This window comes from Petromyzon marinus, chromosome 68 (genome assembly GCF_048934315.1).
Source record: "Petromyzon marinus isolate PM22_M1 ecotype Great Lakes invasive population chromosome 68, UKy_Petmar_22M1.pri1.0, whole genome shotgun sequence".
NCBI lineage: Eukaryota > Metazoa > Chordata > Hyperoartia > Petromyzontiformes > Petromyzontidae > Petromyzon > Petromyzon marinus.
This window is the reverse complement of record NC_133734.1, coordinates 1,659,130-1,674,468: the sequence shown is the minus strand read 5'-3', so window position 1 is coordinate 1,674,468 and position 15,339 is coordinate 1,659,130. Positions and strand designations below refer to the sequence as shown.

The 15,339-nt window shown below is 54.8% G+C and overlaps 1 protein-coding gene across 3 annotated transcripts in view; it reads left to right on the top strand.

Moving 5' to 3' along the window:
• LOC116956911 (ATP-dependent RNA helicase DDX50-like) overlaps positions 1 to 14,974 on the top strand; it is a 42,819-nt gene extending 27,845 nt beyond the window's left edge. Inside the window, exons 10-17 of one of the 3 annotated variants that reach the window (XM_076054744.1) lie at positions 4,976 to 5,197; positions 7,012 to 7,173; positions 8,181 to 8,300; positions 9,164 to 9,237; positions 9,375 to 9,534; positions 10,829 to 10,966; positions 11,384 to 11,428; positions 13,873 to 14,974. In XM_076054744.1, the coding sequence (XP_075910859.1) occupies positions 4,976 to 5,197; positions 7,012 to 7,173; positions 8,181 to 8,300; positions 9,164 to 9,237; positions 9,375 to 9,534; positions 10,829 to 10,966; positions 11,384 to 11,428; positions 13,873 to 14,124 (1,173 nt within the window). In that variant the 3' untranslated portion in view covers positions 14,125 to 14,974. The other 2 variants (XM_076054745.1, XM_076054746.1) reach the window with 2 other exon arrangements.
• Positions 14,975 to 15,339: the final 365 nt, after the last annotated feature.

Below are 15,339 nucleotides of genomic sequence, written 5' to 3'. Positions count from 1 at the left end.
CAGCCACGGTCATTCCCTCCCTTCTCTACACTTGCGAAACGTGGACCCCCCTAATGGAACATCTTCGCTGGTTAGAAACATTTAGGCTGGCCTGCCTACGATCCAACCTGGGTTTAACCAGGCTGGATTGTGTGAGGAGCTCACAAATCCTTGAAAGATCTGGGCACGGTCCCATCGGTGAGCTCCTCCGGCAGGCAAGGCTGCGTTGGCTGGGTCATGTAGCCCGCATGCCCAGCCACCGCATGCCGAAACAGCTTTTGTTCGGCCGGATCAAGGGGGCAAAACGGGTGCGGCACGGGCTAGAGAAGAGATGGAGTGATGTGGTACAGGAGTACGTGGATTTGAGTGGAATTGAAGATGACTGGTACCAGCGGTGTCAAGATCGGCCTCTGTGGAGGAGGCTCGTGAAGGACGCTGCTGGGCAGTTGGAGGTAGTCGTCCTCCAACAACAACGGAGGGCGGAGGAGCGACGCTCACAACAACGAGCGGAGCGCCGGGTGGCAAAAGCACAGCAGGTTGGCACAGTAGGGGGCACAGGTGGTGCATCAGCCAGTCATCTCAGTCGACCCGTGGCACCTGGGTCTGCCCCGTGACCTCCTGCCAGCGGGCGTTCGACACTTCACGTGGCCTCAAGGTGCACATGGCCTGGCACAAGCGTCGTGGTGACGTCACCGCCACTTAGTGGCGAATGGCGGTTGTTGTTGTTGTGTGTGTAGGTGTGCGTGTGGGGAGTGGTAGTGTCACGGTTAGCGCTACGCTGCGTTACGAACCCGGCAGAGACCCGAGTTCGATTCCTGCTCACGGCCACCAGTGGTGACGATTATCTGAACCGGTCCTGGGCCTCCCCGAGGTCTACTCTGCCTCACATGAGTGCCTGGTGCGGTGTGTAAACATCGCCACTGGGGAGACAAAGGCGGCTGGGCGTGGTGCTGGCCACTCACCCCCCCTTGTTTACCAGCGTGCCGGTCATCATAGATGCTGCTTGCTAACAGCAATTTCCCCAACAGTCTGTTAAGACTAGACGAGGGGGATCGTGTGTGTGTGTAGAAACATTCAGGTTGGTGTGCCTACAAAATCGTTCCTGGGTTTCACCTGCAGGGCTGGATTGCAGTGTGAGCTCATAGATCGCCTGCCAGAGGAGCTCAGTGATGAAGCTCCTCTGGCAGGCAATCTACCAGTGAGCTCCCCTGGCAGGCGAGGAAGCTGCATTGGCTGGGTCACATAGCACCACATGCCCAGCCACCACATGCCCAGGCAGCTTATGTTCTCAACATCGCCACTAGGGGAGACAAAGGCAGCCGGGCGTGATGCTGACAACCTTACCCCCAGTAGTAATAGGTTTTTACCCTTTTATCTGGCACCAAAACTGACACCTTTATACAAGGGATCATGTTTGCAATAACCACAACACAAGCAGTCAAAATGCAAACAAAAAGAGACAACTCTGATAATGTATTGGCACTGTCCTTGAATTTGATTGGTCCACACCCGAGACGACTTTTCTTAGAGCCCAGTCTCCACTGGTGTTGGACCAGATGACGCCAAAAGGCGTACAACTCAAAAACAGCGCACTATCAGAGTATTGAGAGCTCGGGGTGAGCATTTACATTATGAGACGTCCTTTGCCAGTAGCAAGATTTAGTAATAGGTTTTTACCCTTTTACTATATCTTGCTACTGGCAAAGGAGGTCTCATAATGTAAACCTTTACCCCCCTTGTGTGCTGTCATTCTCTAACAGCACTTGTCTTTGTCAGTTTAGATGAGTGGGTGAACGATTGGGCGCCGTAGTGGCTAGGAGATGTTTAATACCTCGCCTGGTATGCAGGAGGCCGTGGGTTCGATCCCGACCCTGACGCCTGATTTATATTTTGAGTCTCTCTCCCCGTGGTCGTGTGGATTTTTCTCCAGGTCCTCGGGTTTTTTGCCCACCACGTTTAGAATCGGCGTCACGCATTTAGAGTTTTCACTGCCATAAATGTTTTCGTGGTGATAAATCCACTTCATTGGGCTTTAATTTGTGATGGCCAGGTCACTTCTGATAAAGAGCCACGCGGTTCAGTGGGGCCTTTACCTGATGCAATAAAAATGGTTTTAGATTGGTGGCGGCCTGAGTGTATATAAAGTGTGCGTCCCCATGTCTCACCACGTCCCCCCCCCCCTCCATGTGTCACTGTATGTCTCTCTCCGCCCGTGTCTGTCTCACCCCGTGTCTCCACCCCTACCCCCCCCCATGTCTCTCACTCTGTCTCTCCCCCCGTGTGTCTGTGTCTCACCCCGTGTCCCTGTGTCTCCTCCCCATGTCTTTGTGTCTCCACCCCCCTGTGTCTCCGTCTCTCACCCCTTGTCTCCGTGGCCCCCTCCCCCCCGTGTCTCTCACTGCATGTCTTCCCCCCCCCCAATGTCTCTCTCACCACGTGTCTCTCATCGTCTCTCTTTACCGCTCATCGTGTCTATCTCACCGTGTCTCTCACCGTGTCTCTCTCTCACCGTCTCTCTCTCACCGTGTCTCTCTCTCTCACCGTGTCTCTCTCTCACCGTGTCTCTCTCAACGCGTGTCTCTCTCACCATGTCTCTCTCTCTCTCTCTCATTGTGTCTCTCACCGTGTCTCTCTCTCACCGTGTCTCTCTCACCGCGTATCTCTCCCCCCCCATGTCTCTCTCACCGTGTCTCTCATCGTCTCTCTTTACCGCTCAGCGTGTCTCTCTCACCACGTGTCTCTCTCATCGTGTCTCTCTCTCTCATCGTGTCTCTCATCGTGTCTCTCTCTCACCGTGTCTCTCTCACCGTGTCTCTCTCACCGTGTCTCTCTCTCACGTGTCTCTCTCTCACCGTGTCTCTCTCAACGCGTGTCTCTCACCGTGTCTCTCTCACCGTGTATCTCTCACCACGTCTCTCTCTCTCACCGTGTCTCTCTCTCACCGTGTCTCTCTCACTATGTCTCTCTCTCACCGTGTCTCTCTCTCACCGTGTCTCTCTCACTATGTGTCTCTCTCACCACGTGTCTCTCTCTCACCGTATCTCTCTCACCATGTCTCTCTCACCACGTGTCTCTCATTGTCTCTCTTTACCGCTCAGTGTGTCTCTCTCACCGTGTCTCTCTCATCGTGTCTCTCTCGCACCGTGTCTCTCACAGTGGCTGTCTCACCGCGTGTCTCTCTCTCACCGTATCTCTCTCTCACCGTCTCCCTCTCACCGTGTCTCTCTCACCGTGTCTCTCTCACCGTGTCTCTCTCACCGTGTCTCTCTCTCACTGTCTCTCTCTCACCGTGTCTCTCTCTCACTGTGTATCTCTCTCACCGTGTCTCTCTCTCACCGTGTCTCTCTCTCACCGTGTCTCTCTCTCACCGTGTCTCTCTCTCACCGTGTCTCTCTCTCACCGTGTCTCTCTCTCACCGTGTCTCTCTCTCACCGTGTCTCTCTCTCACCGTGTCTCTCTCACCGTGTCTCTCTCTCACCGTGTCTCTCTCTCACCGTGTCTCTCTCTCACCGTGTCTCTCTCTCAACGCGTGTCTCTCTCTCACCGTGTCTCTCTCACCTCGTGTCTCTCACCGTGTCTCTCTCACCGTGTCTCTCTGACCTCGTGTCTCTCACCGTGTCTCTCTCTCATCGCGTGTCTCTCTCTCACCGTGTCTCTCACCGTGTCTCTCTCACCGCGTGTCTCTCCAACCGTGTCTCTCTCACCACGTGTCTCTCTCAACGCGTGTCTCTCTCTCACCGTGTCTCTCTCTCACCGTGTCTCTCTCACTATGTGTCTCTCTCACCACGTGTCTCTCTCTCACCGTATCTCTCTCACCATGTCTCTCTCACCACGTGTCTCTCATTGTCTCTCTTTACCGCTCAGTGTGTCTCTCTCACCGTGTCTCTCTCATCGTGTCTCTCTCGCACCGTGTCTCTCACAGTGCCTGTCTCACCGCGTGTCTCTCTCTCACCGTATCTCTCTCTCACCGTGTCTCTCTCACCGTGTCTCTCTCACCGTGTCTCTCTCACCGTGTCTCTCTCACCGTGTCTCTCTCTCACTGTCTCTCTCTCACCGTGTCTCTCTCTCACTGTGTATCTCTCTCACCGTGTCTCTCTCTCACCGTGTCTCTCTCTCACCGTGTCTCTCTCTCACCGTGTCTCTCTCTCACCGTGTCTCTCTCTCACCGTGTCTCTCTCTCACCGTGTCTCTCTCTCACCGTGTCTCTCTCACCGTGTCTCTCTCTCACCGTGTCTCTCTCTCACCGTGTCTCTCTCTCACCGTGTCTCTCTCTCACCGTGTCTCTCTCTCAACGCGTGTCTCTCTCTCACCGTGTCTCTCTCACCTCGTGTCTCTCACCGTGTCTCTCTCACCGTGTCTCTCTGACCTCGTGTCTCTCACCGTGTCTCTCTCTCATCGCGTGTCTCTCTCTCACCGTGTCTCTCACCGTGTCTCTCTCACCGCGTGTCTCTCCAATCGTGTCTCTCTCACCACGTGTCTCTCTCAACGCGTGTCTCTCTCTCACCGTGTCTCTCTCTCACCGTGTCTCTCTCACCGTGTCTCTCACCGTGTCTCTCTCACCGCGTGTCTCTCTCACCGTGTTTCCCTCACCGCGTGTCTCTCTCATCGTGTCTCTCTCTCTCATCGTGTCTCTCATCGTCTCTCTCACCGTGTCTCTCTCTCACCGTGTTTCTCTCACCGCGTGTCTCTCTCTCCCCCCGTGTCTGTGTGAGGCAGCACCTGGCCGTATCTCCGTGTCTCTCACCGCGTGTCGCTCATCGCACGTCTGTCTCATCGCGTCTCCGTCTCACTGCGTCTCCGTCTCACTGCGTGTCTGTGTGAGGCAGCACCCGGCCGTGTCTCCGTGACTGTCTCGCCGCATGTCTCTCACCCCGTGTCTGTGCGAGGCAGCACCCGGCCAGGCCTCTGCATGTCGGCGCGTGTCTCTCACCACGCGCGTGTCTCTCACCGCGTGGCTCTCTCTCACCGTGTGTCTCTCCGTGTCTCTCGGACACAGCACCTGGCCGTGTGCTGCCCACGCTCGGAGCGTGCCGTCTGCCTGGGCTCCGTGCTGCGGGTGTACGCTGCAGGGTTACCGGGAGGTCACGCGGTCAACCCCGTGGGGTCATCGGGAGGTCACGGGGTCGCCTCCGTGGGGTCATCGCGAGGTCGCGCCATCGTCTTCTGCGAGACCAAGAAGGAGGCGGCCGAGCTCGCGCTCAGCCCGGCCATTGCGCAGGTGCGGTGGCGCACTGTACCGCACTGTACCGCACTGTACCACGTGGGTGACAGTGTGGTACAGTACAACACTGTACCACGCCACACCACACTACCACACAGTGGGGGCCGTCGAGGCTCGGTGTCTGCACGGTGACGTACCACAGCAGCAGAGGGAGGCGTGTCTGTGTCTCAGTGTCTCAGTGTCTGTGTGTCTCAGTGTGTCTGTGTGTGTCTGTGTCTCAGTGTCTGTGTGCCCCACTGTGTGTCTCAGTGTGTGTCTGTGTCTCAGTGTGTGTCTGTGTCTCAGTGTGTGTCTGTGTCTCAGTGTGTGTCTGTGTCTCAGTGTGTGTATCTCACTGTGTGTTTAACAGGAGGCTCAGTGTCTGCACGGTGACGTACCACAGCAGCAGAGGGAGGCGTGTCTGTGTCTCAGTGTCTCACTGTCTGTGTGTCCCACTGTCTGTGTGTCTCAGTGTGTGTCTGTGTCTCAGTGTATGTATCTCACTATCTGTGTGTTTAACAGGAAGCTCAGTGTCTGTGTGTCTCAGTGTCTGTGTGTCTCAGTGTGTGTCTGTGTCTCAGTGTCCCACTGTCTGTGTGTCTCAGTGTCTGTGTGTCTCAGTGTGTGTCTGTGTCTCAGTGTCCCACTGTCTGTGTGTCTCGGTGTCTGTGTGTGTCTGTGTCTCAGTGTCTGTGTGTCCCACTGTCTGTGTGTCTCAGTGTGTGTCTGTGTCTCAGTGTATGTATCTCACTGTCTGTGTGTTTAACAGGAGGCTCAGTGTCTGCACGGTGACGTACCACAGCAGCAGAGGGAGGCGTGTCTGTGTCTCAGTGTCTCAGTGTCTGTGTGTCTCAGTGTCTGTGTGTCCCACTGTCTGTGTGTCTCAGTGTGTGTCTGTGTCTCGGTGTATGTATCTCACTGTCTGTGTGTTTAACAGGAGGCTCAGTGTCTGCACGGTGACGTACCACAGCAGCAGAGGGAGGCGTGTCTGTGTCTCAGTGTCTCAGTGACTGTGTGTCTCAGTGTCTGTGTGTCTCAGTGTGTGTCTGTGTGTATGTATCTCACTGTCTGTGTGTTTAACAGGAGGCTCAGTGTCTGTGTGTCTCAGTGTCTGTGTGTCTCAGTGTGTGTCTGTGTCTCAGTGTCCCACTGTCTGTGTGTCTCAGTGTCTGTGTGTCTCAGTGTGTGTCTGTGTCTCAGTGTCCCACTGTCTGTGTGTCTCAGTGTCTGTGTGTCTCAGTGTGTGTCTGTGTCTCAGTGTCCCACTGTCTGTGTGTCTCGGTGTCTGTGTGTGTCTGTGTCTCAGTGTCTGTGTGTCCCACTGTCTGTGTGTCTCAGTGTGTGTCTGTGTCTCGGTGTATGTATCTCACTGTCTGTGTGTTTAACAGGAGGCTCGGTGTCTGCACGGTGACGTACCACAGCAGCAGAGGGAGGCGTGTCTGTGTCTCCGTGTCCCACTGTGTGTCTCAGTGTCTGTGTGTCTCAGTGTGTGTCTGTGTCTCGGTGTATGTATCTCGCTGTCTGTGTGTTTAACAGGAGGCTCAGTGTCTGCACGGTGACGTACCACAGCAGCAGAGGGAGGCGTGTCTGTGTCTCCGTGTCCCACTGTGTGTCTCAGTGTCTGTGTGTCTCAGTGTGTGTCTGTGTCTCGGTGTATGTATCTCACTGTCTGTGTGTTTAACAGGAGGCTCAGTGTCTGCACGGTGACGTACCACAGCAGCAGAGGGAGGCGTGTCTGTGTCTCCGTGTCCCACTGTGTGTCTCAGTGTCTGTGTGTCTCAGTGTGTGTCTGTGTCTCGGTGTATGTATCTCACTGTCTGTGTGTTTAACAGGAGGCTCAGTGTCTGCACGGTGACGTACCACAGCAGCAGAGGGAGGCGTGTCTGCGCGCGTTCCGCTCCGGTGCCATCCGCGTTCTGGTGGCCACCGACGTGGCGGCTCGCGGCCTCGACGTGCCGGAGGTGGAGCTCGTGGTGCAGTGCCAGCCCCCGCACGTACGGACGCCCATACAAGCTCACACGCACGCACACTCAAAGACAAAGATCCCCCGTGTAGGCTTAACAGACTGTAGGGGCAAGGGCTGCTGTTAGCGAGCACCTATGAAGGCCGGAACGGTACACGAGGGGGAGGGTGGCCAGCACCACGCCCGACCGCCTTTGTCTCCCCAGTGGCGATGTTTACTACACACCGCACCAGGTACTCAATTTAGGCTGAGTCGACCTAGAGGAGGCCCAGGACTGGTTCAGATAATCGTCACCGGTGTTGGCCGTGAGCGGGAATCGAACCCGGGTCGTCGGGTTCGTAGCGCAGCGCGCAAACCACTACACTACCACACACACACGCACACACACGCACACACACACACATGCATACACACACACGTACACACACACGTACACACACGTACACGCAGGCACATACACACACATACACACACATACACGCACACGTACACGCACACGTACACGCACACGTACACACACATACACGCACGCACATACACACACACGTACACACACGTACACGCAGGCACATACACACACATACACACACACGTACACGCACATACACGCACGCACATACACACACACGCACACACACGCACATACACGCACACACACACATACACGCACACACACATACACGCACACACACACACGCACATGCATACACACATGTACACACACGTACACGCACGCACATACATGCACACACATACACACACACGTACACACAAACGTACACACATATACGCACATGCATACACACACGCACATACACACACATGCATACACACGTACACACACACATACACACGTACACACACACGTACACACACATACACACACACACATACACACACACGCACACATGCATACACACACATACATACACGCACGTACACTAACCCACCCAGTCACCTACCTAATCACTTTCTCTCCCCCCCCCCCCCCCGTTTTTCTCTCCCCCCCCCCCCCCTTTCTCTCTACCCCTGGTGCAGGATGTGGAGTCTTACATCCATCGTAGTGGGCGCACTGGGAGAGCCGGCAGGACTGGGATTTCCATCTGCTTCTACCAGGAGAGAGACGCCGGAACCCTGAGGGCAATAGAGAGCAAGGCGGTACGATACGGAGAGAGAGAGAGATACACGCCGGTGCCCTCAGGGCAGTAGAGAGCGAGGCGGTACGATACGGAGAGAGAGAGATACACGCCGGTGCCCTGAGGGCAGTAGACAGCGAGGGATACACGCCGGTGCCCTCAGGGCAGTAGAGAGCGAGGCGGTACGATACGGAGAGAGAGAGGGAGGGATACATGCCGGTGCCCTCAGGGCAGTAGACAGCGAGGCGGTACGATACGGAGAGAGAGAGAGGGGAAAGTGCTCTTGTCTCTGTGTCTGTCTCTGTGTCACTGTGTCACTCTGTCACTGTGTCACTGTGTCTCTGTGTCACTCTGTCACTCTGTCACTGTGTCTCTGTATCACTCAGTCACTGTGTCTCTCTGTCTCTGTGTCTCTGTATCACTCAGTCACTGTGTCTCTCTCTCTCTGTGTCACTGTGTCTCTGTGTCACTGTGTCTCTGTATCACTCAGTCACTGTGTCACTGTCTCTGTCACTGTGTCTCTGTATCACTCTGTCTCTGTGTCACTGTCTCTGTGTCACTCTGTCACTGTGTCTCTGTCACTGTGTCTCTGTGTCACTGTGTCTCTGTCACTGTGTCTCTGTCACTGTGTCTCTGTCACTGTGTCTCTGTGTCACTCTGTCTCTGTGTCACTCTGTCTCTGTGTCACTGTGTCTCTGTCACTGTGTCTCTGTCACTGTGTCTCTGTGTCACTCTGTCTCTGTGTCACTCTGTCTCTGTGTCACTGTGTCTCTGTCACTGTGTCTCTGTCACTGTGTCTCTGTGTCACTGTGTCACTCTGTCTCTGTGTCTCTGTCACTGTGTCACTCTGTCTCTGTGTCACTCTGTCACTGTGTCACTGTGCAGGGCTTCGTGTTCAAGAGAATCGCCGTTCCCTCGGCCAATGAGGTCCTCGCTGCGTCTACACAGGACGTCATCAGGTACCAGAACCAGCAGTTCCAGTAACACCACCAGTACCAGTACCGCAGATACTCGTACCAGTACTAAATTTCCACCGTCATTATCATTGTCGCCTCACCGTGTCTCTGTCCCCGTGTCTCTGTCCCCGTGTCCACAGGTCCCTGGAGTCTGTCTCTGCTCGTGTCGTCTCGCGCTTCCGCTTGTCTGTGGAGAAGCTGCTGTCCCACAGAGACCCCTGGGAGCTGCTGTCGGCTGCTCTCTCCCTGCTCGCGGGGTACGACGGAGACGACAACAGGTCCCTGCTCACCTCCCTCAAGGTCGTCCACTCGCGCACTCGCGCACTCACTCACACACTCACTCACTCGCTCGCTCACGCATTCACTCACTCACTCACGCATTCACTCACACACGCATTCACTCACTCACTCACGCATTCACTCACTCACGCATTCACGCACTCACGCATTCACGCACTCACGCACTTACGCACTCACTCACCCACCCACTCACTCACCCACCCACTCACTCACCCACTCACTCACACACGCATTCACTCACTCACGCATTCACTCACTCACGCACTCACTCACTCACCCACTCACGCACACACTCACTCACGCATTCACTCACTCACTCACTGACTCCTCCACTCACTCCTCCACTCACCCCTCCACTCTTCCACTCACTCACCCCTCCACTCTTCCACTCACTCCTCCTCTCACTCCTCTACTCTCTCCTCCATTCACTCGCTCGTCCGCCTCTCACTCCTCCACTCTTCCTCCTCCTGCTGTGCGGTGTTGTGTTTAGTTTGTTGTGCTGTGTTTAGTGTTGTCCCCTGCACCTCCGATTTGCGCTTTTGGCTACTTACGGCACGAGAGAGGTTCAACATACAGACATACAACTGACTACACACTACACTCCTATACACTCCATTATAAACTAGCGTATACTATACACTACACTATAGTATATACTACACTATATACGATACTACACCACTACTAAATTGAAAACGAATTTCCTTAGAACTGCTCGTTGTTGTGTTTAGTTTGTTTTCCTTCCCCCCGCACTTCCCATTAGCGTAGATGGCTACGTTCAACGCACATTCATCAGCATCACATCGCCAGCATCGGCAGCAGTGTCACTCGCACGCCCTGGCTAGGAGATGTTAACTACCTCGCCTGGAGTGCTGGAGGTCGTGGATTCTATCTGGACTTTGACAACGCCTGCTGTAAATTTGGAGTTTGCTTCTCTCTCACTCTCTCTCCGGATCCTCCGGTTTTCCCCCCGCGCGTTTAAAATCAACATCGCGCGTTTAGAGCGTTTGGCTGCTGCAGGGCTACACGACGCTCATTCTCTCACTGTTCATGTCTCTCGCACACTGGACACACACACACACACACTACTCTACACACACTACACACACTATACTACACACACTGCACTACACACACTGTGCTACACACACTGCGCTACACACACTACACTACACATCACTCACTAATTCTCTCTGTGTATCTCTCTCTGCGCAGGGCTACACGATACTACACACACTATACACCACTCACTGATTCCCTCTGTGTCTCTCTCTCCGTGTCTCTGTGTGTGCAGGGCTACACGACGCTGATTCTCCGATCCTCAGTTCCCCTGTCCCACTCCTCTGCGGCGTGGAGAGCCCTCAAGGAGGAGCTGGGAGAGCAGCGCGCCGAGGAGATGGTGCGCGGGATGAGGCTCCTCAAGGGAAAGACGGTGCGGAGAGAGACACGGGGCGAGAGAGAGAGACACGGGGCGAGAGAGAGACACGGGGAGAGAGAGAGACACGGGGCGAGAGAGAGAGAGACACGGGGATAGAGAGAGACACGGAGAGAGAGACACGGGGAGAGAGAGAGAGAGACGGGGAGAGAGAGAGACACGGGGAGAGAGAGAGACACGGGGCGAGAGAGAGACCAGTCATCTCAGTCGCTTAACACATGGCACCTGCAAGGTCTGGCCCGTGACCTCCTTCTAGCAGATGTTCAACACTTCATGTGGCCTCAAAGTGCACCTGGCCAGGCATGGATGCCGGGGTTGACTTCATCGCCACTTAGTGGCTAAAGGCGGTTGATGTTGTGTTGCCGCGTGCGAGTGAGTGTTGTACTCACGAGCGTGTCTCCTGTCTCTGTGTAGGGAGTTTGCTTTGACGTCCCAGAGAACAAAGTGGAGGAGATGAAGGTGAGAGTATCTGTGTGTGTGTTTGTGTGTCATCTGTAAGATGCGCTTGCCATTCTTCCACCCCGGTGGTGGGTGTACATCCAGAATCCTGTTCAAACCCACAGTAGCCTAGTCTCAGATAAGGTTTGAAAGTTACAAGCAAGAATTTCATCATTGCTTGCAGCTGGGGTTGGCATCGTCCCGCCCCTCCTGTTACCGAGGGGAAATGGGTGAGGTTTAGGACTGTGACTCGTGCAACTGCTTTGGGTACAGGGTCCAAACCTCCACAGAAGAACCCTGGCTGACAAAGCAGGTGTTCCGGCTGGCTGAGAAAATTCGACAGGCCCACTCCCACCGTTTACAGCATGCCACGTCAGAGAATGAGGAGGCTTGCCCCGCAGCCTTTGCTTGGAGGTTCGGAGAGTCATGTGGCACTGCAAGGATGGGGTAGTGGTTGCGGGTTGCTGAAGAGATGGAGTCTGCCTCAGCCCACGATCACAAATCACTCTTTAACTCCATCAAAGAAGTTATGTATAGCACCATTCCTATCACCATCATAGGTGATAGAATATAGGTTTTCAGATTTCCTGAGCATTTCTGCGAGGTCTTGGGGGAGGGGAAATCCCTCAGCTTGGAAAACATCGTGGCGCAAACTGGAGATGATCCTGCTGAGGCTGAAGTGCTTCAAATATTGTAAGAAGTAGTCAACCCCTGTGAGTGGCTGGCTGAGGTGTCATATGTTTAGGAAGTACAGAAGGCGATCCAGAGTCTTGAGACCAGGGAAAGCGCCGGGTAGAGATGATCTCCCAAGCAAAATATTGAGGGAGGGGGTGGCGTTTGTGCGCAGACTGCCCTACATGACACCATAACAACAGTCTAGACCACTGGATGGGTTCCATAGGATTGGAAGGATGCCCTGGCAGTCCCCATCTTTAAGAAGGGGGACTGCACAGACTGTAACAACTACAGGGGCAGTGTGCCGGGAAAGGTCCTGGCAAGGATTATTTAACATCGCCTTGCTAGGCACGCTGAGGAGAGGCTTGCAGAGCCCCAGTGTGGTTTCAGGCCAGGGCCGTGTAGGGGATTCCAACAGGACCTACATCTCTGCTATATTGACCTGAACAACGCCTATGATACCATCAGTAAGCCTGGGCTCTGGATTGTTCTTTGTGCTTTTGGAGTCCCCGACTCTGCTCCCATCGCTGAGGAGCTCAGCGATGTGACTTTATGTTATCAAACACTCCCATGCGGGTCATGTAGCCCGCATGCCCAGCCACTGCATGCCTAAACAGCTTTTGTGCGGCCGGATAGAGGGGGCTAAATGGGCGTGGCACCGCTGGAAGCAGCGGTGTCAAGAACGGCCTCTGTGGAGGAGACTTGTGAAAGATGCTGCTACTGGGCAATTAGAGGCAGTCGCCCTCCAGCAACATTGGAAGGCAGAGGAGCGACGCTCACAACAACGCGCGGTGGCTAACGCACAACAAGTTGGTACAGTATAGGGGACATAGGTGGTGTATCGGCCAGTCATCTCAGTCAACCCATGGCACCTGGGTCTGCCCCATGACCTCCTGCCACCGGGCGTTCGAGACTTCATGTGGCCTCAAGGTGCACATGGCCTGACACAGCGTCGTAGTGATGTCACCGCCACTTAGTGGCGAATGGCTATTGTTGTTGTGTGTGTCTGTGTGGGTGAGCAGTAGTATTGCGATTAGCGCCCTGCGCTATGAACCTGGCGACCCGTGTTCATTTCCTGCTCATGGCCAACACCAGTGACGATTATCTGAACCGGTCCTGGGCCTCCCCTAGGTCGATTCGACCTCAAATGAGTACCTGGTGGAGTTTGTAAACATCGCTACGATCGAGACAGAGGCGACCGGGCGTGGTGTTAGCCACCCCACCCCCCTTCATGTAAAATTCCGGCCTTCATAAGTAGCAGCACTTTAACTATTTGCTATTTTAATTTTACCAGGTAAGGCCCAGTGAGCTATGTAGCCTCTTTCAGAAACGACCTTACCACAAATGATAGCCCAACCCAAGTGGCTTATCATGATGTTTTTTTTTAATTTATAGCAGCGGCCAACTACTCTAATCGCGTGGTGACGTCGATTTTAAATGTGGAGGGAAAACCCTGGAGGACCTGGAGAAAAGTCCACGTAGTGACCACCACAGGGAGAGAGAGACACGCAGACTCCAAATATACAGCAGCAGCAGCAGCAGGCATCGTCAGGGTCGGGGTCGAACCCCCACGGCCTTCTGCACACCAGGCGAGACGGTTAACGTCTCGCAGGGTCTGGGATCGAACCCCCACGGCCTTCTGCACACCAGGCGAGACGGTTAACGTCTCGCAGGGTCTGGGATCGAACCCCCACGATCTCCTGCACACCAGGCGAGGTGGTTATCATCTCCCCGGATAGCGAGGATCAAACAAGTGAAGGTCGTGGTGGTTTGTGTGCGTCTCCCCGCAGGCTGCGTGGCCTCCGTCCAAGCGATGGAACCTGGAGGAGGCGGACGAGCGGCCGGATTTGGAGGAAATCAACTTCACGGCCGGAGGGGGAGGAGGAGGGGGGAGGTGGAGGGGAGGAGGAGGGGGAGGAGGAGGGGGAGGAGGGCGCCGCTTCGGCAACGGAGGAGGAGGAAGATCGGGAGGTGGGGGGGGAGGAGGGAGGTGGAGGGGAGGTGGGGGAGGAGGGGGGAGGAGAGATGGGGGACGCAGATAGAGAGTGGTGCTGCGGGGTGAGAGGAGGCAAAGGGGGTGACGGAGTGAGGGAGAGTCTTGTCCGAGTGTGCGTCAGTTCAGTTCATGTGCGAGTGAATGTGCGAGTGAGTTCATGTGTGTGTGTGAGTGTGTGAGTTCATGTGTGTGGGTGTGTGAGTTAATGTGTGAGTGAGTTTGTGAGTCTGAGTTCATGTGTGAGTGTTCCTGTGTGCGAGTTCGTGAGTTCATGTGTGCGAGTGTGTGAGTTCGTGTGAGTGTGTGAGTTAATGTGTGAGTGAGTTAGTGTGAGTCTGAGTTCATGTGTGAGCGTGTTCATGTGTGTGAGTTCGTGTGTGTGAGTTAATGTGTGAGTGTGAGTGAGTTCATGTGTGCTAGTTCGTGAGTGTGAGTTCATGTGTGCGAGTTCGTGAGTGTGAGTTCATGTGTGCGAGTGTGTGAGTTAATGTGTGAGTGAGTTAGTGTGAGTGCGTGTGAGTCTGAGTTCATGTGTGAGTGTGTTCATGTGTGTGAGTTCGTGTGTGTGTGAGTGGGAGTTAATGTGTGAGTGAGTTCATGTGTGCTAGTCTGCGTGGAGCCGTGGCGCAGCGGTTAGCGCCGCGCTACGAATCCCCCAGAAGCGGGGACCTGGGTTCGATTCCCGCCACTCGCACAGCCACCCACCATAGGTCGCGACTATCCGAGCCCATTCCGTCCTGGGGACCCCCTCCCCTAGGTCGACTCGGCCTCAAACAATACGCAAGCGCGTGTGGTGTGTGAGATGAACATCACCACGCGGGAAGGGGGGTGGAGCTTTGTCTTTGTGTGAACAATCTACCCTCACCACGTGATGCAAATAAACATCGGGCACTCTCGCTGGGATCTGGTTGAGTGGGTGGGTGGATGAGTGAATGGATGGGTGAGTTATTTGTTCTAGATTGAGCATGAATGTCATTAGAACTGCTTGTTGCGTTTAGTTTGTTCTTGGCAATGCGTAACGGTGCGAAAGAAGTTCGTCGTGCATACATACCTCCTGTAATGGTTCGACGGAGGCGCTTACACGCGTGTGGAAGCAACACTTCATTTAACACAACTGCAACACACCCTACACAATGAGGTGGTGACCACCGCCCTACTCACGCTAACACTCGGGTGCTACTTGGCGGTGGCCAAGCCAGGGAGGGCTTCTGCTTGGCCACGATTGCTGGAGGCTTCTCTCTTCAGAGTGCGACGGGCGCCA